The sequence below is a fragment of the Canis lupus genome, chromosome 23 (genome assembly GCF_011100685.1).
Source record: "Canis lupus familiaris isolate Mischka breed German Shepherd chromosome 23, alternate assembly UU_Cfam_GSD_1.0, whole genome shotgun sequence".
Lineage (NCBI taxonomy): Eukaryota > Metazoa > Chordata > Mammalia > Carnivora > Canidae > Canis > Canis lupus.
In genome coordinates, this window is record NC_049244.1 from 3,095,862 (window position 1) to 3,120,830 (window position 24,969).

General features: G+C 42.3%; 1 protein-coding gene and 1 long non-coding RNA gene across 6 annotated transcripts in view; one reads left to right on the forward strand and one right to left on the reverse strand.

Moving 5' to 3' along the window:
* LOC106557594 lies at positions 1 to 3,165 on the forward strand. Its single transcript, XR_005376796.1, has 2 exons — positions 1 to 1,716; positions 2,747 to 3,165. It is a non-coding gene; the product is annotated as an uncharacterized LOC106557594 (long non-coding RNA).
* Positions 3,166 to 6,023: 2,858 nt separating this feature from the next.
* The window catches only part of SNRK (SNF related kinase), a 58,250-nt gene continuing 39,304 nt past the window's right edge, over positions 6,024 to 24,969 (reverse strand). For all 5 annotated transcript variants that reach the window (XM_038570270.1, XM_038570271.1, XM_038570268.1 and 2 more), the window contains 4 exons: positions 20,874 to 21,015; positions 16,101 to 16,313; positions 13,583 to 13,717; positions 6,024 to 9,836 (listed from right to left, as the gene is read on the reverse strand). In XM_038570270.1, coding sequence (XP_038426198.1) covers positions 8,645 to 9,836; positions 13,583 to 13,717; positions 16,101 to 16,313; positions 20,874 to 21,015 — 1,682 coding nt within the window. In that variant the 3' untranslated portion in view covers positions 6,024 to 8,644. The remainder of the gene's footprint in view (positions 9,837 to 13,582; positions 13,718 to 16,100; positions 16,314 to 20,873; positions 21,016 to 24,969) is intronic.

The following is a 24,969-nucleotide window of genomic DNA, read 5'->3' on the forward strand; positions in this document are numbered from 1 at the left end:
CCCGCCCCCACCGCGGCCCCAGACCTGGGCCTGGGCTTCTGCTGGCAGAGCCCAGCCCCTGCAGCCTTGAGGACAGTGGCCACACTGTCACACCCCTCACCTGCAACTCACAGGGTCGGAATGGAGGCCAAATCTTGATCTTAGTGGCTTAGGGGAAGAAGCCAGAAGCCCGTGGTTAGGGATACCGGGCCCTATGATGGAGCTGGAGGCCGGGAGCCCACTGCCCTCCTTGGTATACCCTATGGGCCTCAGTTTTCTTATATTGTTCTCTTTTATAGATGAGGAAACTGAGGTACACAGGCTCCCCCCAGCAGTGTCCCCACGCTCCACAGCCCCACATCTGCCAAGATGGTACTGCTGCCTTGCACCAAGCTACCCAATGCTTGCTCTCTCCTCAGCCCTGTAGCTCTCATCCCATCTCCAGCAGGAAACTAGCAACAGAAGGAAGAAGACCAAAGGCCCCAGAACCAGGATCCGGAGTCCTCCAGCTGATTTATCTCAAGAATCCCTGGGCCACGTCTGAAGAAACAGGCCAGGCTTCCTTGCATGTCCCCACACCCACCTGAGGATGGCTTGAAGAGCAGGGACCTGAGCCTGGCGCCACCAGCTTCTCCAGGAGCCCCCAGAGCCTGGAGGGAAGACGTAGCTCCTGTGCCAGAGCAGCTGTGGGAGCATCCTTTCATCCCAGCCACAAGAAGGCCACAACCTCTTCAGAGGATGGAAGATACTTCTGGTCCTGTCAGGAGGCCCAGTTATGGTCTTCTCATCCATGCAGAAGTGGGAACCGAGGAAGGTTGTGGGACACTGGTTGTCAGGGCTTTCTAAGAGCCAAAATGAGGAGGTCTTGCAAGCCAGCCAGGGGGCCCCAACCAAGGCCCACACCAGGTGGGCAGCGAGTCCTGGACCGAGGCCCAGCCGCACAGGGCCTCGGATTCCTCAGAGCATGCCCGCACGCATAGGGAAAGAATCACCTGGACCTTGTTCAAGCATTTGCCCTGGCCCTACCACCTCGGGCCTGAGGGACAGGATTTGGGCAGTTTGGCCCAGGAGCCCACGTCTCTGAAGGCAGCTCATGTCGACATGGGTATGTGCCTCCCTTTACAAGGCTGTCTGGCTCGGAGAAGGAAAACCAATTAGGTCTCCCCACTTGTGGAGACTGGTGAGCCACTTTGAAGCCACCTCTGCCCCTCCCCACTCCAGAACACAAGGCCGGAAACAAGCCCCATGGGGTTTGCCCATCACAGGTAGAGGCAGCTAAGCACCACGGGGAGAGCAGGAACCTCTCAGGAAGGACTGGGGCCTGCCCACCGGCCCCATCCTGGGGGTCCCGCCTGCTGGGGGCCCTGCTTACCAGCTGGAAGCCACCCTGCAACACCCCACATTTGGGCCACCCGAAGGAAGGATGCAGGTTGGGGTTTGCATTAACCATGTGGAAGCTAGGGTCTCCTAACAGACATCTTGGGGACTGAGAGACACTTCTTTCCTGGTCTCAGTTTCCTCCCAGGTGGTGGGTCCCAGGGAATAGCCATCCAGCCCAGGGAAGCTTCAGCCAGCTGGAATTCTTCAGGAAATGTGAGACCAGCTCTCGGCCCTGACTCTAATTGATCTCACCTCACGAGGTGTGCGACAAGCTGCCCAATCTGGTTTCCCCTGCAAGTCCACCATCCCCTAGGACCAGCTGTCTCTCTAAACTTGGAAATTTCAGACATTAGAAAGGTAAAAAGATGCGTTAATACGTGGCAGGTATGAGCTCCAGTGTGGTTTCAAGGGTAACCTTATGGTACAAGGCTTAATACTGCTTTGCCCGGCTCTCTGGAACTGGAAGGTCCAAGGTAAGTCGAAGGGCAATCTCACCTCTCCCCACCCAGGTGGGCAACCTGCAGAAGGGGTCTCTGGGGTCAGATTAGTGCTGTGCCCTTGGGCAGGCCCCTAACCTCTCTGAGCCTTAGGAGCCATGCACCACTGCCCATCCTTCACTGGGGACACTATCAAAGTCATACCCACACGCTCTCCTGACACTTCTCGATTAGTCCTCCAAGGACCTGATTCCATCTCACTCTCCACAAGTCTGGGGAGCCTCTGGTGCTCAGATCTGATCCACAGACCACTCAGTCTCAGCAAGAAGTTCTCAGGCTCACAGGCAGCCCTCGCAGGTAATCTTGGGTGCCTGTCTCTGGCCTTTGCTGCTCCCTCAGGACCTATGTTCTCACCAAAGTCCCCACCTCTCAGGGTTGAGATCACCTCTCCATACTCCTGGAGTACAGATCTGCAAGTAATCTCTCAGCCAGGGACAGAACCTAAGGTGCCCTGTGCAAAATGAAAATGCAGCATCCTTGCTTGAAAGTTTTTAAGAATTTTAAGACAAAAAACTAGGAGCAGAGCATGAAGTCAAGGGGGCCCTTCCAAACCTGGGGCACAGGCTAAGGATAGGCTGCACACTACGGGGTACTGAACAGTCTCAAGTCCCCTTGATACCGCCCCTTCCAGTCCTCCAGTCCAGAAATTGTAGCATCCTGTTGAAAGGATGAATGAGCCAAGAAGTAAAGTGGACTCTCCCTCAGCAAGGTCCACTCCTGGCTCCTGGCACATACAGGAGCTGGTGATTGGCATCTGTCCAGCTATTCAGTTCTCCCTCCCTGAACTCACCCTCCTTGGGACTCTCAGGATCCCCCAGCAGTGCCCTGCCACACATCACGATCTCTGATCTTCATCTGGTACTAATCTAAATCCTCATTTCTTACTCAAGGGCATTATGAATTCACAAGGACAAGGATTCCGTTTTATTCTCCTGACTTCTCAACCTGTAACACCCAGCGTGGAGTGGGATGTCTGCTAAGACAGGGGTCCTCAGAAACACAGTGTGCTGGCAGCCTACCATGTGCTTGGGTCCCAGTCCTCCTCATCACAGTGGACAGCAGTGAGGGACAGAAAGGCAAAGGGGCGACCTAAGGCCTGACATGTCCTTCAGTGGAGTGATGTGTCCTTCAGTGGTGTGCTTAGGAGGTATTGTCTCAGGGGTGAGGCAGACTAGCCCTAGAGGCAGCTCTGGATCTGTCCTAACACACTTTAAAAGCAAGACCCCAAAGGATCTACCTGATTCCAAGTAACTGTATGCCAAAATGAAAACCAACACTTTTTACATGAATAAAACAATCTAGCACTCAACAGTGTAAAATGTGTCGAGCATTGCAATAAAAATCAACCTATACTCAATGAAAATATCCTTCATGAATTAAGTAAAAATACTTGTTTAGACAAGCAAAAGCTGACAGAATATATTGTCAGCAGACCTGCACGTATGAAAATTTAAAGTTCTAAAGACAGAAGGAAAATATCAAAATGTGGATCTACACAAAGAAATGAAGAGTGCTGGAAAGAATAAAGATGTAGGTAAAAGAAGACACTCTTTCCCCTTATGTTTCATCTCTTAAAAAGAAAACAATTTAAAATAAAAATATTTATGCATATGTAAAAATAGGATGTATGCCAACAATAGCACAAAGAACAGGAGGAGTAAAGTGCACATTTGTCAGGTTCTTCTACATTAGGTAGATTGCAGTTTTATACATATATACACATATGTATAATATGCTGTGCGTATATATATATATATACACATATATATCCACCCATTGATATCTATATCTATATCCATCCCTATAGCAACCACTAAAAAAGAGGCACAACAATAAGCCAATAAAAAGTGCACAAACAAAAAGAACATAGTAAAGAAGGAAAAAGAAATAAGAAACAGATGAGACAAATGGAAAACCAGAAAGATGGTAGATTTAAATTCAACCATGTTGATAATTACACTAAACATACTTGATCTAAAATACTCCAAATAAAAGGCAAAGATTTGCAGATTGGATAAAAAGCAAAACCCTACTATATGCTGTCTATAAAAAAGAAATGAAAAATCCAAAAACAAAACAACTGTCCCTTAAATATAAAGACATAGATAGGTTAAAAATAAAAAAGATGGAAAAAAAATAGTCCCACAAATCAAAGAAAGGTAGAGTGGCTATATCAAAGTAGATTTCATGACAAAAGTTTACCAGAGACCAAGAGTATTTCATAATGATAAAAAAGATCAGTTCATCAGGAGAACTTAGCAATCTTAAATGTGTACCTAACAACAAAGCTTCAAATTTCATGAAGTAAAGCTGATAGGACTAAAAGGAGAAATAGCCAATCCACAATTCTAGATCTCAGTACTCCTCTCTCACTGATATGAGACAGAAACTCAGTGAGGATACAGAAGACTTGACTAACATTACTAAGCAACTTGGACTGACCTGTGTAGAACACTTTACCAACAACTGCACTTTCCCAGCACTCACAAAAACATTCATCAAGAAAGGCCATTAGCTGAGCCATAGGAAGAGTTTTGGTAAAATTTAAACGATTTCAGTTATACAAGGTACAGTTTCTTGCCAAAACAGAACTGCAGTAGAAATTAGTAACAAACTTCTGTGGAAAGTCCCCCAAATAATTTGGAAATTAAATACCTTTTTACTGAACTTTTACTGGTTTAGCTTTTAAAAGTCTCACTCACACTGCTGAAGAAAAAGTCAAAAGAAATGGCAAGGGCAAAAGCAGCAGCACCCTCCAAGAGGCATTTACAGTTGTCCAGTTGTGATGATGGTGTTAGCAGTGAAGGCAGTAAGAAGGGATCCATTTCTGAATGGTGCCTAAGATTTGCTAATGGATTGGATATTGGGATTACAGAGGGAAGGAGGATTCCCAGATTCTTGACTTGTGTAAAAGGTTTAGAGCCACCATTTATGAGATGTGAAGCATTGGGAAGGGAAGGATTTAAGGGGGAGGTTCTAAGTTTGGGGCATGTAAAAAAGGTGCTTATTAGACACAAACGTGGAGAGAAGTCAAACAGCGTGCTAGAATCTGGCTTGTGGTAGGTGGGCTACATATACTTTAGGGTTCTATCAGCACACAAATGTTAGATTGAATGGGATAACCAAGAGACTAAGTGCAGAGAAAGATCCAGAAAGGAACCTTGGGGTACTCCAAGCACAGAAGTTGAGAGACGAGCCAGTGGGATGAAGAGCAGTGAGGCGCAAGTGGAGCCCAAAATGAGAGATTTATGAGGAAGGGGTGACCAACTTACCAAGAATTAGAAGCTGACTGCCAGGGTCAGCAGTCACCAGGGTTAAGGCCCCAGTGGGTAACTGACAGGAAGGGAGGAAGTACAAACAGGTACAGATTCCCTTTTGGGTTTATGGAATGGTTGCACAACTCTGAGAATACACGAAAAGCATGGAATTGTACAACCGGCAAGTTGTGTGCCATGTGGATTATATCTCTAAAGCTGTTTTTAAAAACTCACCATTTTTTCAGTGCATGGAATGCTGGAAAGAATAACCTTGAGCAAAGCGTTATGGGCCGGGGGTGGGGGGAGGTGGCAGCAGCAAGAGTCTGACTGGAAGGGTTCAAAGAACCAAGAGGAGAGAGAACAAAGACATCTCTTTAAGGTAGGGGAATCAAGTCTCGTTTTGTTTGCCATTAGGAATGATCTAGCAGTGAAGCAAAGATGGATGGTGCAAGAGAAAGCAGGGAATGAGCAGTCCTCATGGCTGCCTCACTCACAGCCATAAAGCCTCAAGGTGTGAGTAAAGGAACTGACCTCGGAATCACACAACCAGGAGCAAGGGCAGGGCATGCGGGTTCAGATGAAGTGGGAGGAGGAAGTGGGAGCCTGCAGCAGTTTCAATGGCTTCACTTCATTCCATTATTTGAGAGCATGATGACCAGCCAAGTGAGGGAAGCCATGAATTGGGAAATAAAGCATAATTAGCAGGCAGTCCTGGAGCCACTTGTGGTCATGAGTTTATTTATTCATTTATTTTTGCGGTCATGAGTTTAAACCAAGGACAGTCACAATTCTATTTTTTCAGTTGCATCTGGCAGTGCAGGTACACAGCATGTGCAGAGTTGCATGTCACCCAGGCTGAGTCTGTTGAGAAAGCTGCATTCAGGAGAAGAAAGAGAAACATGGGACACGGTTTATATTGCTGAACACCAATATGCCACTTTATTATTTGGATTTTTTTCCCATCTGTCACATACCTGTCAATGTTTACACAATGAGGAAATCAACCAGCAGTGGAAGCAATCGACCAATCAGCTGATAATTCTGTACCCTCTTAACACATCAATTCTTACTTGGTAGGGATAGCTTTATTCTGATTCAGTCTCACAGCTCTTCTTAAAATCGGTGTCAAGATTGTCACATCTTTAAATACAGATAGAATTGCCAGAAGTACATAATTTTATATATATATATGTATATATATATATGTGTATATATATATAATATATGTACACACACGTACAGAAAAATACAAGACTAATTGTTTTTCCACAATATTGAATTTACACACTACTATAACTCTATGCAACTTCTGAAGACAGGTTAAGGGGTACAAGAAACTTTAGAGCTAGTAAATAGTTTGGTCCAATATTATCTTAATGTAATGGTTATTTGCTCCCTCCCTTTTATGTGACGACATACTATGACATACAACACATGCACAATCATTCACTTATGAACAAATGAGTAAGACGCCACTCAGACTAACATCTGTATACCCAGAGGGCCAACCAACCACACACAACTAATAAGGCTATAATACAGCTATGCAGCATAGACGGTCAACACTGCTGATCCTAGAGTGAGCACCATATATACATCTGAATATAAAAAACCATTGGAAAACAAACACGTATGGGTTAGTTAAAAGGTGCCATTCCAAGGCTATACATTATCACAGGAAGAAGTATTTACATTACTTGGAAAACAGCTGCAACAAAGAGTTTATTGCCAATGCCCTTTATAAACTTCTCTCCTACGTTTAATACAGATGTTACGCTCACTATCTATGTGAACCACACATCTTATTTCTGGCCCTTTATAAGATCCCTGCTCAAGAATTTCAAGCAAATATGTTCTATGGCTTCACCCACACATCTTTTCTGGTAGCTTTCAATCATAAATATCACAATGAACTAGAGCTGTAGCTTAAAACATATCTAGCCTAGGTCTAGAAAGTAAAATAAGTATTTTAAGTATCATCTTAGTTTAGTAAGTATATTGTGAAATTCAGAGTTCAGAGTAAAATGTATGAACCCTAAGGAGCAGAGTCAGTGTGTACTTGGAGAAACCATGACCAATGGAATGCAGTCCTTTGGTGCTCTGCCCACTCAGAGACATGAGTGTGGGAAAGCTCCCCTCCCCTAACCCCAGCCCAGCCACATCCTATCACCAGTGTGGAAAAGCACTGCTTTGAAGACCCCCAGGGCACAGCATAAACAAGTAGCATCTGGCCCCTTCTAAAATTAGCAATCTGCCAATATACTGCGTCTTACAAGATAAAATGCCATGAAAGATGATTATCTGGTCAAAAGTAGTCTTTGTACAGGAACAGTTTAAAGCAAGAGGTCTTTATTATTTTGGCAGGACGGCAAAGTGAAAAACACTTCCAGAAAAACAAAAACAAAAACAAAAACAAAACAAAAAAGCAGGCTTTGTGCATTTCGTTTGCTGTGTGAATTTTACTCTTTTGTGTGTTTAATCAGCCAATTTTCATAGCTTATTGAGCTAAAGGATATAGAAGAATGGAAAAAAACAAGAGAGTCGATCTAATTACCAAACTCCTAAAAAATCCCAGGTTTTTTTTTTTTTTTTTTACTTCATAGGGTTTTGACTTTGCCAACCTCTGTGTGCACCTCTGCTCCCGTATCAGGCCGTACAGCTTCCTCTATCTCCATGGTTTTAAAGGAAACCCTAGGGTGTGCCCTTTAGGAAAGAATGGACACTGAGCATCTTTTCTGTCAGACAGACTATACACTCTGTAAGTAGAGTTAAGACACCATCAGTTCACTTGATCACATTACAAAGTAAGATTGTCTGCTTGTAATTTACCACTACAGGGGAAGCTGCCTTATAAATCTAAGTACTTTATCTCACCTAGTACAAAACAAGAAAATCTTTTTCAGTTAAATTTTAAGAGCCCAAACTTGTTTTCACACTATAGCTTAAGACAAACAGGTGTGGGTATGTTGAAATCGTGGTTTTAAGGTTCTCAGTGCAGACGCTCACTGTACTGGCTCCGCACAGGCCTCGGAGGGTGGGGCACGCACACGCTCACAGGCACCAGGCCTGTCGGCATCACGTTATTGCTTTGGTTCTGTCTCAGACACCACGGAGTGTGCCTCCGAGCACGGAGTTTCTGTTATCACAGAAGGTCAGGACAGGAATTTAGAGTTTTCACAAGGAAACAAAAGCATTTTTTTCTCTATGTTAAGTGCAGAACATCACACATTTCTAAGTGCTCCATTTATATTAGGTTCCAAATATACATTTTAATTTAATCCTGATCATCCACATTAAAATTATAAATGTAAAAATTACACAATAGACTTTTCGGCTGGAAAAGAAAAGTAGTATCTAGCAGCATGCACAAAGACCATGCATTGTCACATCGTCAGGCGGACCAACGAAAAGGTAATAAATAACTGCTCCTAACGCCCACTTTAAAAGAGTAAAACCAAAAGAGAGCAGTGAAGTGAGCCGGTCTTCACCACTCAGAGCAGGAAGCGCGCCAGTGGCCAGTGGGAGCCGAGGTCAGATGACATGGCAGCAGCTGGCCTGGCTGGAGGCGCACAGCAGCCCGTCCTTAGGGTTCCGCTGGATGTTCACAGAGATGGTCTTTTCGCACAGAGGTAGCTGTAGCACGTTATTTTTCAGGTTCTTGCTCTTTATCCGTTCTAACTCGGTGGAGCTGTCCGCCACGTGGTCAGAGAAGAACTTGATGCCACCCACTCCGGGGGCCTGGCCTGCGCTCCCCGTGGAGCTGATGCACATCTTCCACGTGGACTTCTCCTGGACCTTGACGCTGGAGAAGGACAGGCCACCCTGCGGATCGATAATGTACTTGGCGCCACCGTGCAGCTGGGAGCCCAGGCAGAGGCTCATGAGCTTGAGGCTCTGCACCAGCTCCCCAGGCCCGGGGCCGGCACAGCGGCGGGTGCTCCCCGACGTGCCGGTGGGCTTGCCACCGGAGCCGCCCGCGGGGCTGCCCCCGCCCGCACTCTTCTCGCCCGGGCTGGCCTGGTCCGCACTGCCGCCGCCCGCGCTCGGCTTGCCCTGGCCGCCGCCGTCACCCTCGCTGCCCGGGGGGCCCTCGCTGCTATCCCGCCGGTGCCACGAGTAAGTGAAGCCACTGTCCTTGTCCAGCCGCCGCCGGCTCTCCGAGTCGTCGTCGCTAGTCTCCGAGCTGCTGCAGCTGGAGCCGCGGCCCTGGCTTTTCCTGCGGTGATAGCGCTTGTGCACAGTGCCCGGGGAGGCGATGTTCATCTTGAGCCGGCTCAGCTTGGGAGGCAGGTTCTCATCCATGTCGAACTCGTCGTCGGACTCCCCCTCCTCGAAGATCTGGTTGAGGACTGGAGCGCTCTTCCTCGACGTCAGCCGGTTGGTCACCGAGGGCTTCCGGCGCAGGACCACTTGGGTAGAGAGGGACATGGGCTTCTTGTCCTCTTCATCTTCCTCTTCGTCCTCCTCCACCCGGAATAGGCACTTGCGCCCACTGGCCGTGGGTTTCAGGCTCGCAGGTGACACTGTAGACAGCGCCGGGCCAGCCAGCTCCGGGAGCTCATCCTTCTTAGCCGCATCACACAGGCCTTTGCTCCGGTGGCCATTGAGGACATTGTCAGCGGCCCGTGCAGGAGACTGAGGGACAGTCGCATGGGACAGAGGAGTGGCTGTGAGATCATCCTCAAGGTCCTGAGGAACATCAATTTTGGTTGGCCACGACTGCCTGTGTAACAGATTGGAAAAAGAAAACCACGTAATATGCAGACTTTACTCAAACTATATCACATAAAACTTACTGGGGCAAAATCCATGGACTAAAAAAAGAAATACATAAAAAAAGAAAAGAAAAGAGAGAAACCACAGCCTTGCAAACCCATTCACCATCCTATGAAGGACACCAGCAGGGCAAATGTGCTTCTGAAACACGGCTCGGTCTGTGGCTTACCAGCCAAAGGAGAACTTCATCAGAGCCACCAGGAAAAGGAGGCCAAGAGCTACTCCATCTTTGCCATACTAGTCTCACACCACAAGAAAAGCAGTTTAAAAAAGCACAAGGGAGATCACCAAAGCAAAAACACCAAACACCACATGTTTCATTCCTTTGGATCTTAGATCACCACCTTTGAAGGGCAATGGTTTGCTAATAAAATTCACCTGAAAGAATCAAATACAATTCACCTGAAATTCCCAGTCTTCCAAGTATGACAGGATGGTATAAAAGTTTGGTGTTTATAAAAATAAATGGAAATAATTCAGTGGATTAAACACAAGAATACTGCAAAGAAAAGTCCATGGACGCTGCCACACATACATCTCTCCTTCACCAATTATAAAACACACAACACTAAATATAAATACATGTATTTTTAAATGTCCACACAAGTATAGTAAGTAGCAAATCCACAATTATTTAAACTTTGATTTTATTCCCCAATCTAGAGTCACCCAAGTAACAAGAACACTGTCTGGCAGCCAAAGAAAAAAACTTTTGAAACAGGTCTCCAGCCTGTTTTGGAATTCTCAACTGTGCTCTGTCCGGGGAATAGCAGATGCCAGAGATCTTTAAAACAGTAACTTCTACACTACAACACTTTCGTTTCACTCCAATTATCTTATCCTAGAAATAAAACTCAATTAAATCTACAGCTTTAAAAAAAACTCATAGGAATTTACGACAGACATTTTCCCCCAACTCAGAGCCATTTCCTCTTTGTCAGTGGAGTGGGGTCCATTTGTGCTTGTCATTGCTTTGGTAGTTTATAACAACCGAGTGTTGGATAACATCTTTGAGGTCACTAAGTGCCTTTGGACTAGTCCTCTTTCCCCCACCAACGCAAATGCTCAAAACCCTGGCCAGGCCTGCAGCTCTGGGGAACTGCACACCCTGGCCCTCACGCACACAAACACCCTGGAGCCCTGGGCTGGGAGGCCACCTGCCGACCGGGTCCCACCCAGCAGAGTGGCAGCTGGCGCCATCCAGGATGAGGGATCCACACGTGGTGGAGGATCTTCTCTCCTCGCCTCCCACCCCACTTGAAAAGAAAGCCAAAAGCGTTCTCAGAACCCACTCCCCAAAACAGGATGGGTGGGTGCTGCCACTGGGGTAGTTCCACCACTGGCCACTTCTGAACCAACAGGTCTGAAGTACATCAAATGGTTCAACAGCTCACATTAACCAAGCACACATCTGAGCTCAATGCTGTGCTAAACTAAGTAAGTCATCTTTATTGCCAGAACACTGTGAGCAAACTATGGCTTATGTTAACACAAGAGAGGAGAGACTGCTAAACAAGAATTAGAAATGAGAAATGAGTCACATGGACTCACAAGGCCTGAGGGCCTACCGGAGCCAGCACCACCACGGGAACCGACAGGGATGGACGTGCTTCATCCCCCCACCCCTCCACAGGTGGGGGCCATTATTATCCCCGTCACAGATGAACAAGAATGCAGACAGGGTAAGAAACCTGCCCAAGGTGGCGCAGGCTTGCGGACAACATGTAGCCTGGGGTTCCAAGGCTACTCTACCCACCCCCCACCCCCAACCCCCGCCCCGCTGGAGCTTCTGAGTGGCTGCTGCGGTCTGGTCTCCGTGCTCCTCCTCACTTCCCGAGCTCTGAGAGGATGCTGGCACTGAGCCCTCCCTTGCTGGGGTCTACTCCTTGGAGGACCTCCAGAGGCCTCTTCTAATACTCAGACCACACCACACTTCCAGCCCACACTGGCAGGACCCGAAGGAGGCACTCTCTGTGCACTTGGGGCTCCCTGGCTCACCCTGCCTACCCCAACCTCCGGAACAGCTATGCCCGTTCAAATACCTGTCTCTTGACTCAGTCTAGGGTCCGGAGCCCCAGGCCACTCTGACCTGAAGGCATGTCCAGCGACAGAATCAAGTCAGGTCTGGGGTTTTAACCATAAAGTCACAGTGACAGTAAAAATAAGGCAAGGAAGTAGAAGCATGACCTGCCTTGGGCTGGGGAGGAGGCGAGGTCCACACAGCCCCTCCACTCCAGCATCCCCAAGAGGATGAAAGGAAAACTTGAGGGAAGGCTCTGATATTTCTTTAGAGCCTCTGTTGGCTTTGTGACTCTAAGAATAAGGTAAAAGCAACTTAACTCATTCACATATGTGATCAACTTTCCTGTGTCGCTGAAAACGGTTCAAATCCAAAGAGTCCGTTCTGTAAGGCTGGGGTGACCCCAGACGTGGTGGCCCGACGCGTGGTTAACCTGCTCTTTTCCATCAGGGAGTTCAGGTCAGGACTAGGATGACCTTACCACTCAGTCACTGTCCTGGACTGTCTCCTGCCCAAGTCCTTGGCTTCCTGGGACCCAGTCCTTTCCACACAGATAGCAGACAGTGTGCCTACGTTTCATTACAGAAGCCTCCATCCAAGATATAAACGAAGGTACTGAGTCCAGTTCTAAACTTCTAAATCTTTATTCTTTGGTCACCCAGAAATGTTTTCTTCTCTCGTCTCTGTTGCTGCATCCCAAGTAACAACATACACATAGCAAGCTGACTGCAAGTAATTTAAATCCAATGGCTTTCTGCCTATTGTAAATAATTATTATTACATATTCACACACACATATTTGTATATGGATGTATGAGTAGAGAATTATTCAGAACTGGGAGCAACCTTCTGTTTTTCAATCACTACACTTCCATGGATTATTCTATCTGGAGAGGGAAAGATAAATTCTACATAGCTTTCATAGTGGTCATGTAAAAATGTGACCTTCCTAGCCTTGATTTTAAATGGAAAGCTAGTACAGCAGAAGAAAAAGCAAAGCGGGAGGGGGGAGGGGAGAAGGGGGAAGAGGGGAAAAAACAGGGGAGAGCACAGTCACAACTTTACCAAAGACACCAGTGGTGGTGAAATACTCCTAACAGTGACCGCAAACACGTGGAGCGCAACTCAGGAGGCAGATTGTGGCATTACTCTCATTTCACAGACCAGGAAGCTGAGTCAAAAAGAGGTGACGTGACCTCCAAAGGTCAAGCAGCCAATAAATCAACTAGCTGATATGTCAAATCACTGAAATCCTGAGATAACATCACAGCACAGAAACACCCTAAGTATTCTTAAAAATTATTTGAAATAATGGAGGGAAAACTTGGCTTTGTTGCTGGAATGAAAACAAAATGAAAAGAAAATAACACATTAATACATATCAGATCTGGAACAGTTTAATGAAAGTAGTTGACAGACACTCTGCTTGAGGCTGCTTCTCCAAACGTGTTCTCCTGAGCAGGCCAACAGCCACAGCTCCTCTGCTGCGGCCCCAGGAGGGAAGGTGGCCTTGATGATGGGGGAACAAGACTCCCACATGGAGAGCCCAGGCATGGCCCCGCCAGTGAGGCTGTCACCATGGTTTATACTCGTGCCCCAAAGAGTTAGGAAGCATAGGGGTTCTCTATTTCAAAACATTAACTTACTAAAATCAGTGAAGATTTTGTTCTCACCTAAACTGGGCCTTGATATTGCTAGGACTTGCAGATCTGGTTTGTATTTCCTTCTCTTGCTTTTCCCTCAGGATCCTTTCAGCAAGCAAGAAGTAAGTGGCCGTGATGTGGTTATACCTATTGGTTTCCAGGGCTCTGAGGAAAATAAGGGAGAATAAATAAAAGCCACATTAGCACGTTTGCTTTTTCACAAGCAGAACTCAATTTTTTTTGTTGTTTGAAGTACAAGCAAATGAAATTCAATAACCTGGAATCTTTAAAATGATGAAAAAACAAGAAGAAAAAAATAAACCTAGTAGTTAGACTGCTCTTGAAATTCTAAGAAACTACATAGAAACATTCAGTTGGTAAGAAAAATCCAAATGCTGATGGCAGCTGAGCTGGATGTCAGTTTTCAATGCATAAAAAAAGGTGATGAAGCTTTCCAAGAATGTATGCATTATATAAACTCTAATCTGTGTCAAAGTGTTCATTTCCATTAAATTGGCTTACTGGCTTCCATCAGAAGTATGAAATGAGCTGCATGAATATGCACTGAAATACTAGTATCAATCAGAAAAACAAGGGTACGTTTTTATTTTTACACTTTCTGCATTTAATGAATTATTAATGTAACTGAGAGCCTGTCATTAGCCTCTTCTCTGAATAAAATCAATGTATCCATTCATCCATTTCTAAAGAGTGCTCAGGGTGCCTAGTCTGAGCAGGCACCCCGCAGGCCAGAAGCTGGCAGCATCCCGCCCACAGGGCACCCAGCCGCCTCCTCTCCTGCGGCTGGGCCCAGCCTGCCAACTGCCGAAGGGCCCAGAAATACAGAACTGCACTTTGCAAAAACCTTCCATGGTTCGTGAAAATACACAAGCAACACTCAGGAAACCAGCAATACAAGGATTGCTTTTCACAAAAGGAACAAGGGGTCACAGCTCATGGGGGCAGGGCAGACTGAGATGCAAGACTCTGAAGTCAGAGCCCAAGATGAAATTCGGGACTCAGAATGACTTCTTAGATGCTTTCCTAAGTGGAATACCAGATAAGGTCAATGGCTTATTTCAAGGGGACTAAGAAACGTGTCTTTGAGTGGAGGAATCACGCCTAGAAGGAGGAGCTGGTCACAGACACAAGCCACAGACAAGACCTGAGAGCAGCTAGGGGCAGAGTAAGCTCGGGCCTCCCAGCCCCTGCTCCCTGTGCACCTGTCCATGGTGGACAGGCAAAGCGGGTTGCCAGAACCAATGAGACTATCCCTCCCTGCGGATTCATCATTGAATTTACAAGAATCAAATAGTTCTAAAATGGTACCACTGCATATATTTATTTAAGCTAAGAACACTGAGCCAATTCAGGGAGATACAAATAGCCTTCTATACACTCAAAATGAAAAATCACTTTCTACACATTCCTAAAGTGAGTGCCCTTGGCAGGAATAGCAAGTGTCCTGCTCTTCCTGTTCATTTAGGTCATTAAGTATGAAAATTCATAATGCAGCTGGAAATCTGTAGAAATTTGTACTTCAATCAGAATTCTGAATCTGAGTTTTGGGGGTTTTTTTCCCCCCTCCCCGAGTAGATCCTCTTTCCATCATACCCGACTATTTCATTCAATAGGGTAAGTAACTTCTGACTTTTCATTTGTGGAAATACTTTGTAATTTTCTAGACAGGACAAATCATTATTAAATTAAATAAATAAATAAATCATTATTAAGACAGAAATAAATCATTATTAAAACAAAGCAACCCGGTGCATGGAGCCTGCTTCTCCCTCTGCCTGTGTCTCTGCCTCTCTCGCTCTCTCTGTGTGACTATCATAAATAAATAAAAAAAAAAAATTAAAAAACAAAAACAAAAACAAAAAAAAAACAAAGCAACAGAATCTTTATACTGTTTTAAACGACTTATTTAACAACTCTGTATCTTGTGGGTTACAGACTGCTGCACCAAGGGCTCTGAAGGGCCAGAAAGTAAACATTCTAGGCTTTGTGGGTCATGTGGTCTTATAGCTACCCTGATATTGCAGCACAATGTGGCCAATGACAATATCCAAGCCATGGAGGCATGACTGTGGCCCACTAAAATTTTCCTTACAACAATGTGTAACAGGCCCCATATGTCGCCCTCTGATTTAGAGGACTGTGCTCCTTCCCACGTTTCCAGATTGCTGTGGGAAGCAAAGAGAGACATGACAATGGAGAAGATGCCGCTATGAAAAATAAATGTACTAAGATACAAAAGAAGCTATTCCGATCCACCCCTAGAGTAAGGGACAGAGGCCACAGCATTGGCTGACGCCACCCAGCAATGGTAGAACCTACTCACTAATATGAAAATAAAAACAACCGAACAATGAAGTCTGAAACTATAAGACAGGCACTGGGCCAGGCACTCTAGAAACAAATGACATAGCCCCTGCCAATTGAGAACGCTCCCCATTACAGTGTCCACAGGCCCTAACAAGTTAAAATGAGAGATCATTCCAAGAACCCTAAACCCATGGCCCCATGCTGATAAGTGCTGACATACTCTACAATGGCGTCTCGGTCCGCTATGTCCCCCAGCACCATGCGCTGAATGATGCTGTTGTGTTCTTCCTCCGAGAGGTTTTTGTATGACACAAGGGGGATGTTATACTTTGTGGCCGGTGAAGGGTCCACTCCCTGAAGCCATGGATGATTTTCAATCTCTTCTAAGGAGGCCCTTCTTTTGGGATCTCTCTGTAGCATCCGTGTGATCAGGCTGGAAAGGAAGGCAAGTCCACCGTTAGAGCAAACTATTGGCAGGGGTTAGTAACAGTGGATTATTTTATTAATCAGAATTGTTTCCTACACTTATACCATCAATTTCATTAGGTTCACTAGTGGTGATGGTGGCAAGGCAGATGGGAATAAAGAAAATTTAGTACCATCAGATTCATAAATAGAAAATCACAACTGCTGGATATACTGATAAGCCAAACAGATTCGCATCTAGAATTAACTCTAGATATCAACATGTGCCCTTGAATTAACTGTGGCTTAGTGGCATACCAGAACCGGCTATCATGATCAGCAATGACATAAAGAATACAGTGCATGCGCCAACTTCTGCTTCAGGAAGCATAAATGACCCTGATGAAAACCATCAAAATGCCACAGGCTTTTAAACATATATTTTATTTAAATGCATTGTGCTGGCATAGTAACAAATACATACATACTTAAGGATGGAAGGAAAAAAGGCAGGAAGGCAGGCAGGAAGGCAGGCTCAACAGATAAAAATGTAGTCAAAGCAGGACTTTTAGGAGGCAAATGACAAAGCTAGCCTTTGACCTGATTGCTTCTGCTTTGGTTTTGAAAGCCACACCGAGTGCACAAAATAGAATACAATGTGTAGGGCCTACTGAGGGCAAAAAGTACAACTAGAGCCCTTGTAAAGTGCTGGAATCCCAGCTTCAGTGTAACGGTGACTGAAAAATGAGAAACAAATCTACTGCTAAGATATCAAGAAGGAAACCTGCTTGCCTCAACACTGGCTGTGGAGGTGGGGCAGGGAAATCTCTTCTACGAATTTCTAGCGACAGGTCCTCACACAAGTCTGTGGTCCAAATTAATGGACCTGTGGTCCAAATTAATCTGCATGGTATGCATAGAGAAGAGGTTAATTTAAGGTGGTTTTAAGCTGAAGGTGCTCCTGAGTAACTACAATAGAGAAGGAAATGCAAACCCTTTCCATAGGATGTAACTTAAAAGAATTCCCTACATAATATTACAAGAAATATGACCTCACAATCAAAAAATACAAAGGAAACAAGTACCTTTAACAAGAACTAAAAAAAACATGATAGCAAAATCAGAATGCAAAGTCTACAAATACCGAAATTTTCAGACACAGAATAATATAACTGTGTTGAAAAATATATATATATGTATATAACTGTGTTGAATATGTTTAAGACATAGACAAGCCTGAAATACAAAAGACTTAAAAAAAAAAGCAATGGACAATTTTTAAAAAATAGACATAAAGAGAATTAATGAATTGGAAGATAGAACCAAGGAGTAACCCTACATTGGTGGACTAAGAAAAGGCAAGGTGTGGACAGAGTGAAAATACAAGGGAATGGGCAAGAAACTGCATTTGAAAAGATAATGGCTAAGGATTTTCCCAACTCACGAAAGAACACAAATCCTGACCCAAAAAGCCTAACACATCCTAAGCAGAATGAATAGAAGCTCTTAGAGCAGCCTGAGAAGAGACAGATCACCTGTGCACAAACAGCTGACTTCCCAAAAGCAACAAGACATATCAGAGATGTGTCTTCAATAACCTGAGAGAAAACAATGGTCCACCTAGAATTCCACACTCCGTCAAACTGTCTTTCAAGGGCACATGTAACATTAAGAGATTTTCAATGAAAAATTGAGAAAGTTGATCACCAACAAATGCTCATCAAAGAAATTCTAAAGGGTATAATTTTAGCAAAAGAATTTGATCCCAAATGGAAAGATATATACCAAGTTCTTACCAAACATCTGGGTAATTCTAAATTTTTTTTTTTACTATACAGAATAATAATATTCATAATTTGTGGAGTTAAAAAACATCAAATGGTAAAGTGTTTTAAGGATTCTGTGTTGTTTAGGAAGAGATAAGGATTAATTATCGACTTTATTAAATTAAGCATACAGATATGTGTATTAAAACAGGATAATAACTAAAAACAACTGGCTGTAACTCCCAAGCTAGTGAAAAAAGAAAAACTTGCATCAACCCCAAAAAAGGAACAGACATAAAGATACAAAGAAAAAAAAGTAGGACAAATATGAAGCATACAGAAAGAGCATAAATATGTCAAAAGGTGAAGACAATAAATATGAATGGGATAAACTCTGATGAAAAGACAGAAATTCTCAGAAAGGATTAAACTCCAGCTCCCAGCTGTTAAAAAGATGTACTTAAAACCAAGACGATGAAAGGTTTAAAGTAAATGAATGGAAAACTATATAGCACATAAATGCTGACCAAAATAAGACTGATGTGGCTAACTAAAACTAGATAACACAGAATGACTTTAAGGCATAAAGTATCATTAGAGATAAATAGTAATGTACAAGTTCAATTCACCAGTAAAGTACAATTTGTACCTAACAGCACTGCCTCAAAACGCTCAAAGCAAAAACTGACAGACCTCTAAGAATAAAACAATAAATCCATCATCATAGTGGAAGAGTATCTCAGTTTTGAATCAAGTAATCAAAAAACTTAGAAAAAAAAAACTTAGAAAAGATGTAAGTGATTTAAAATAGCATAATTAACAAGCTCAACCAACCTTAAGGATGTATATAGAACTCTGACCCTGACAACTGGAATACATTCTTTTCCAAAACAAAAAGATCATTTACAAAAATCGACACCATGCTAGGCACTAAGCAAGCCTCAACAATTTGAAAAAAAAAAAAAAAACTAGTACTATAATAGACTATATTCTTGACCACAATGCAATTAAGTTAAAAATGAATAACAAAAAAGTAATTAGAAAAAATTGGAAATGTAAAACACCCCTCTAAAAATTTAGAGGTGAAATAAACCATTTGAAGCTAAAAAATAATCAGAACTAAATAATAACAGGGCTATAAATCAAAACTAGTAAGATATCACAAAAATGGTACAAGGAGGCAATTTATAACCTTAACTATGTCATTAGAAAATGAAAATTTGTGAGCTAAGTATCCAACATAAAAAAAAAAGAGAATTTACCCATGAAGGAGGTAGAAGGAAGTAATAGATGAAATTCAAAACATAAAACAAAAAATACAAGTCAATTAATAAAGATAAAAGGCAGTTCCTTGAAAAAGACTAATAAAATTAACAAACCTCAGGCAAGAACTGATCAAGACCAAAACAAGAGAAGGCAAAAACTGTTAATATTGGAATGATAAAGGGCAACATCTCCACTGATCTATATATTTTACAAATATAACCAGAGAACGTAAATACTTGAGGCCAATACATCTGAAAATTTAGATAAAATGGGCAAGCTCCTTAAAAAAAGTTCACAAAATTGACATAGGAAAAAGTAGAAAACTGAATAGTCCTACAATTATTAAAAATAATTCCTCTAGAAGAGAGAGAAGGCTTCTAAGATATTACAACTGTTCTATTTCTAATGCTGGACAACAGGTTCTACCATTCTCACATCTACAATCTCATATCATCTCACATACAGGAGAAGCCTGTATATGAATCCAGAGAGTTTGAATAGGTAGGTTCTTAATCATCTACCACATGGGCCTAAGATGGGGTTCCATTTAGAGAAAAGATTTCTCAAACCATAAGATTTCCTTCTTACAAGTTGATGAGAAAAATTCAAATCTTTGTTACAGAAAATCCTTTAATCTCAGCTGAACTTACTCAAAAAAAATCACCCATTAAAAAAAAAAAAATATATATATATATATATCACCCATAATGTCAATGAAATACTGAACTTCTAACAGTACTTTTATTCCATTACTGTACTTCTCACTATACATATCACAGAACTATAAAGTACTTTAAATTCCAAATGATCAAATTAAGTGTACTTTTGGTTGCTGGCTTCTCACAGTCACATTAACCAATTGGGGAGAGCAGTGCATGAATAAAATTAAGGAACACATTATGTAAAACTTAAAAATGGTGTGTTGGTGGTCTATCTCAGGCAAAGAAATCTCTTAACTTTTCTCTGGAATTTAAAATAATTCCAGGTGGTCTTGCTTTTTGGTAATATCTTCATTTCAAGCATCTAACTACCATTCCTAGAGGCTGAAGAGGCATATAATGGGTTTCTTGAAAACAAGCATATTTAAGAAATAGACTAATACATTTTGCACTCCAATATTAGATTTCAAATCATATTCCGGGTTAACCTCTCAAAACACAGTTAATAAAAAATTATCAGTTCAAAACTTAAACAAACCCAGCAGATGCTTATATGCTGAAGTTACCTCAAAGTTTTTTTTGATGTTATTGGAATAAAACAAAACTTCTGGGGTGCCTGCATGGCTCAATCAGTTAGGCATCTAACTCTTGATTTCGGGTCAGGTCATGATCTCAGGGACATGAGACTGAGCCCCAAGTAGGGCTCCACACTCAGGGCCGGGTCTGCTTGAAATTCCCTCTTCCTCCCTTTCCCTTTGCCTCTCCTCCTCCCCTTGCTCATGCTATCTATCAATCAATCAATCAATCAATCAATCAAAATCTTTAAAGAAATAAATAAAACTTCTGGTTTTATTATGAGTGCTTAAGTTTCCATATTCTTGTTCTGTTTTTACTTACTCTTTACACTCTTTGGACACATGGGATGGTACTGTATATTTGCAATCCATGATCATTGTCAATGTTTCACTGTCATTGGCCTCTTGAAAGGGTGGCTGTCCACACACCAACATGAAAAGGATCACTCCCAGACTCCATATATCTACAAATCAAAGACATACTGTTAAATATTGGGTAAGTCAGAAAACCAAAAGCACTAAGAGCAAAAAGAGACTAACAATATTACTTTATTAGAATAGTGAAAAGCAATTATATCTCAAAGAAAAACATCTAAGAAGAAAAGTTAAGTCTCAATAAGGCAGGGAAGGTATCTGTCTTGTTCACTGTTTTTATATTCACTTCAGCCACATAGTGAATAGTCAATAAATGTTCAGCGAAGAGACAAATCAATTCATTAATGAAAGAACATCATGTGGAAAGTGCCTATCAAGGTTCCCAAACCACTGGACAACAGATGGCTGGCTGTCTTTCTCATATTGCTATTTACCAAAGAAAAAACTAAGATATATTAATACTCTGAGACATGAAAAAGATTTTTGCTTAACATCACAATTATCTCAGGTGTTCTTTACCTCAGTCCTGGTAAGATAACCAGACAATGTAAGTCACAGTCATTTTATAGTTAAGAAAATTAAAATTCAGAGAGAAGAAATATTTCTGTGCTATCAAAGAAATAGACAGGTTATACATCACTTCAGAGGACAGAACTAGGTCTGAAGGTGTAAGTAACAAGGAGACACACTTTGGTTTAAAAACAGCAGAAGCAAAAAAAAAAAATAAATAAAAAAAAAAAAAAAAAAAAAAAAAAAAAAAAACAGCAGAAGCTCGTTAATAAAACACTGGAAGAGACAGTAGGTTTTGTATTTCAGCAAAGGCGAGGCTGTCTAATATTCTGCACAAGACATTCCTGTAGTGATTGTAAGACTGGACTAGTTGACATCTGAGGACACTCTCAACCTTCCTAACTCCTAGGAGTGAGACTAACTCCTACAAGATCAAATAACGCCCATTAGACAAAAATCTCACCAATCAGTTGGGACAATGATGCTTTTTCAAATGAAAAAAGGATGAATTCATTTAGGAAGGGTACCACAAATCATTCATTCATCCCAGAAACTAAAGTATAGGCATGATTACATAAGCATCATGATACATAAGAGATGAATTCAAGAAGCTTTCGACCACAAAAAGAAGAGAATGCAAACCACAAGGACTTTGACACATCTGTTAATACTCAGCTGCTGTTTCCATTTAAGCTTAAACACCCAAATAATGTAGGATCCATATTATTTTCCAGCAGAATTACAACCTGTCAATAAAATATCCTCTTTGGTCCAAACTAAACAAATAGAGCAAGAAGGGCAGAAACCCAACAGTTATACACACTGATTTTTTTTTGTATGTACAATAAATTTTACTAAGGATGCTTCAATGAAAATTAGTGAAGCAGATGGAAAAATCTATTAAACTTAAACACTACATATGTAAGCATGAAAGGGACTTAAAGATCATTCAGTCCAAACCCCTGGCTCTTCAGTGTCTCCAGGAGGTCTGCCTAGCATTGCTTGTTGGCTGCATACATTATGTGACCTAGAGCCCCAGGACAGCAAGCTGGCTCAGGACTCCACTCTACTCACTGACCCACGTTTCTTTACCTTGATCTTGGAATGCAGATGGCCATCCCCATACAAAGTCAAACAATCTGAGTAATGGTGGCTAGCTGCATCTACTATTTAAATATCCAGTGGGTGGGGATCCCTAGGTGGCTCAGCGGTTTAGCGCCTGCCTTCGGCCCAGGGTGTGATCCTGGAATCCCGGGATTGAGTCCCACATTGGGCTCCCTGCATGGAGCCTCTCTCTGCTCTGTGCCTCTGCCTCTGTGTGTGTGTGTGTGTGTGTGTGTGTCTGTCATGAATGAATGAATGAATGAATGAATGAATAAATAAATAATAAAAATCTTTTAAAAAAATATCCAGTGAGAAGAATTTATAACACAAATACTAGTTGTAACTTGTTGGGAATTTCAACGGAAATCTATATAGTTGTTTAACTTAAACCCTCTTTGAACAACCTGAACCTATTATTGGTCACCCGCCCCAACTTGCAAGCCACTACTATGAACAAGTGACAATTATAATCATTCTCACTGTAATACATGTGTCCCTCATTTTACAAAGCAGTTATATTTTTAGAAATTCACTATAAAGTGAACTCATCTTTTCACTAATGTTCTTTATAGAAGGAAAACACACATTTTTATTTTTGGTTGATTTATATTATTTTGTGCTATTCTGATTATTTTTAGCTATCTCATCCCCGAAGAAGGGAAGATATTTTAAGTGGCTTGCAATAAAAACACATAAACATAAAAATCAGGGTAGTTAAAATAAAAACTGCCTTCTCTCTTCCATTGTTCAAATATTGACAATGTCTAAAGCTACTACTATAACCAAGTCCAACCATTAATACACATGTATTTGAGATACAATCAGTTCATATCTTTCCATACAAATCCTACAAAAAAATTTTTTTATAAAATGAATTTGGTTACATTATTTCTTCCACCATTTCATGGTTTAACTGGATAAGTCAGCCTGGTTATTTCAGTTTTTTCTTTATACTAAATTGGAGATGATATCTGGTACTGCAATTATACAAAGCTAATGTTCTAAAAGTGTAACAGATAACATAAACATCAACTAATAATTACCTCGAATTCTTATCTGGTTAAAGAAAACTTTCATTTTCTGTTAAATCCCAACCTCAAACAGCAACAAGGAAGTTCAATTATTTGGAAATGTTCTCTTCAGGATCATTTGCCCAAGCAAACTCACACACCACTTGTTAGGAAGTGGTGCATGGTTAGAAGAGTAAAAGGAGAAAAACAACATAAATATATATACTGTTTCTAGTCAGGGTTCAAATAATTTCCAAACACAGAAACGCTTAAAATTTGAGAAATTTAGAAATATGATTCTGTGCCTGATACTTTACATTGCTATGTGACATGATATGAAGCATCTAGAATAGAGAAGAGCAGCAGTGTGACTAAGGGAGCCATTTTAGAAAGGGCAAATGACCTCTCACTGAGACAACGCGACTATTCAAGGGGCTGCTTATTCCATTTATTTATTTTCCAGACTTAATTTCTCTTCTTATTCTACTTTTTAGTATTTGAATGATTTTACGTGTCCACCCTAAAGGCCAAAGGAAAGAGAAAAAAAAAATCATCAAAGTGGTATGACTTTAACCAAGTACTTAAATGTGTCCCCCATCATTAAATGGGAATAGTAACAGTAATGCATTGCCTCTTAATGCTGCTGAGGGCATTAAAGAGATGAAAGTCAAGTCCATGCTGGGTATTCGGGCCAGAGCCCAGCACACAGAAAGCATCCTAAGGAGGCTGCACTGTCCTGCCCTCATGCATCTGTGCCGGGTGGGCACTGTTTCTGAGCACTGCAGACCCAGAGATGAATGGGGACACACCTGCCTTTCCAGGGCTCTCAATTCACTGTGAGAGACAAGCAGCAGGTAAGCTCAAGAAGGCACAAAGCCAACACAGACAAGAAAAACTAGTGGACGTGGGGGGAGAGGAACAGGAAAGGTCTCTCAGTAATGCAGCTACAAAAGATGACAATTCATGATCCGGGGTTCCCAGGACAAGACATCTGATATTACAGGACTAACAAAGGCATCAGGACAGATTATCTATCATATTCTCCTCAAACGAGGGAGGGAGTTGGTAGTTGTCTTAATAAAATTTTATTTTTGTGATTATTTTAAAATACCTTTTTCCATTAAAAAAAAAAAAAAAACTTGCTTACAAAACTAAACACTCCCAAGGTACAGATCATACACTCAGCTTGGGATCCACCAAGTCTATAACTGGGGGTAGAGGATGGACAGGGTGAAAGTGAGAGAAAGAGCACAGAATAGGGACTTTACATTATTTCTATTTTTAAAAATGTTAATGGAATTGTCTACTCAAAGGTACACATGTTAACAAATATTAACCATCTGGAAAATCAAATTTTAATGTTGATACTCCTATCTATGCATATGTTTTCATTTCAGACCCAGCTGTAGGTCCTTGGTT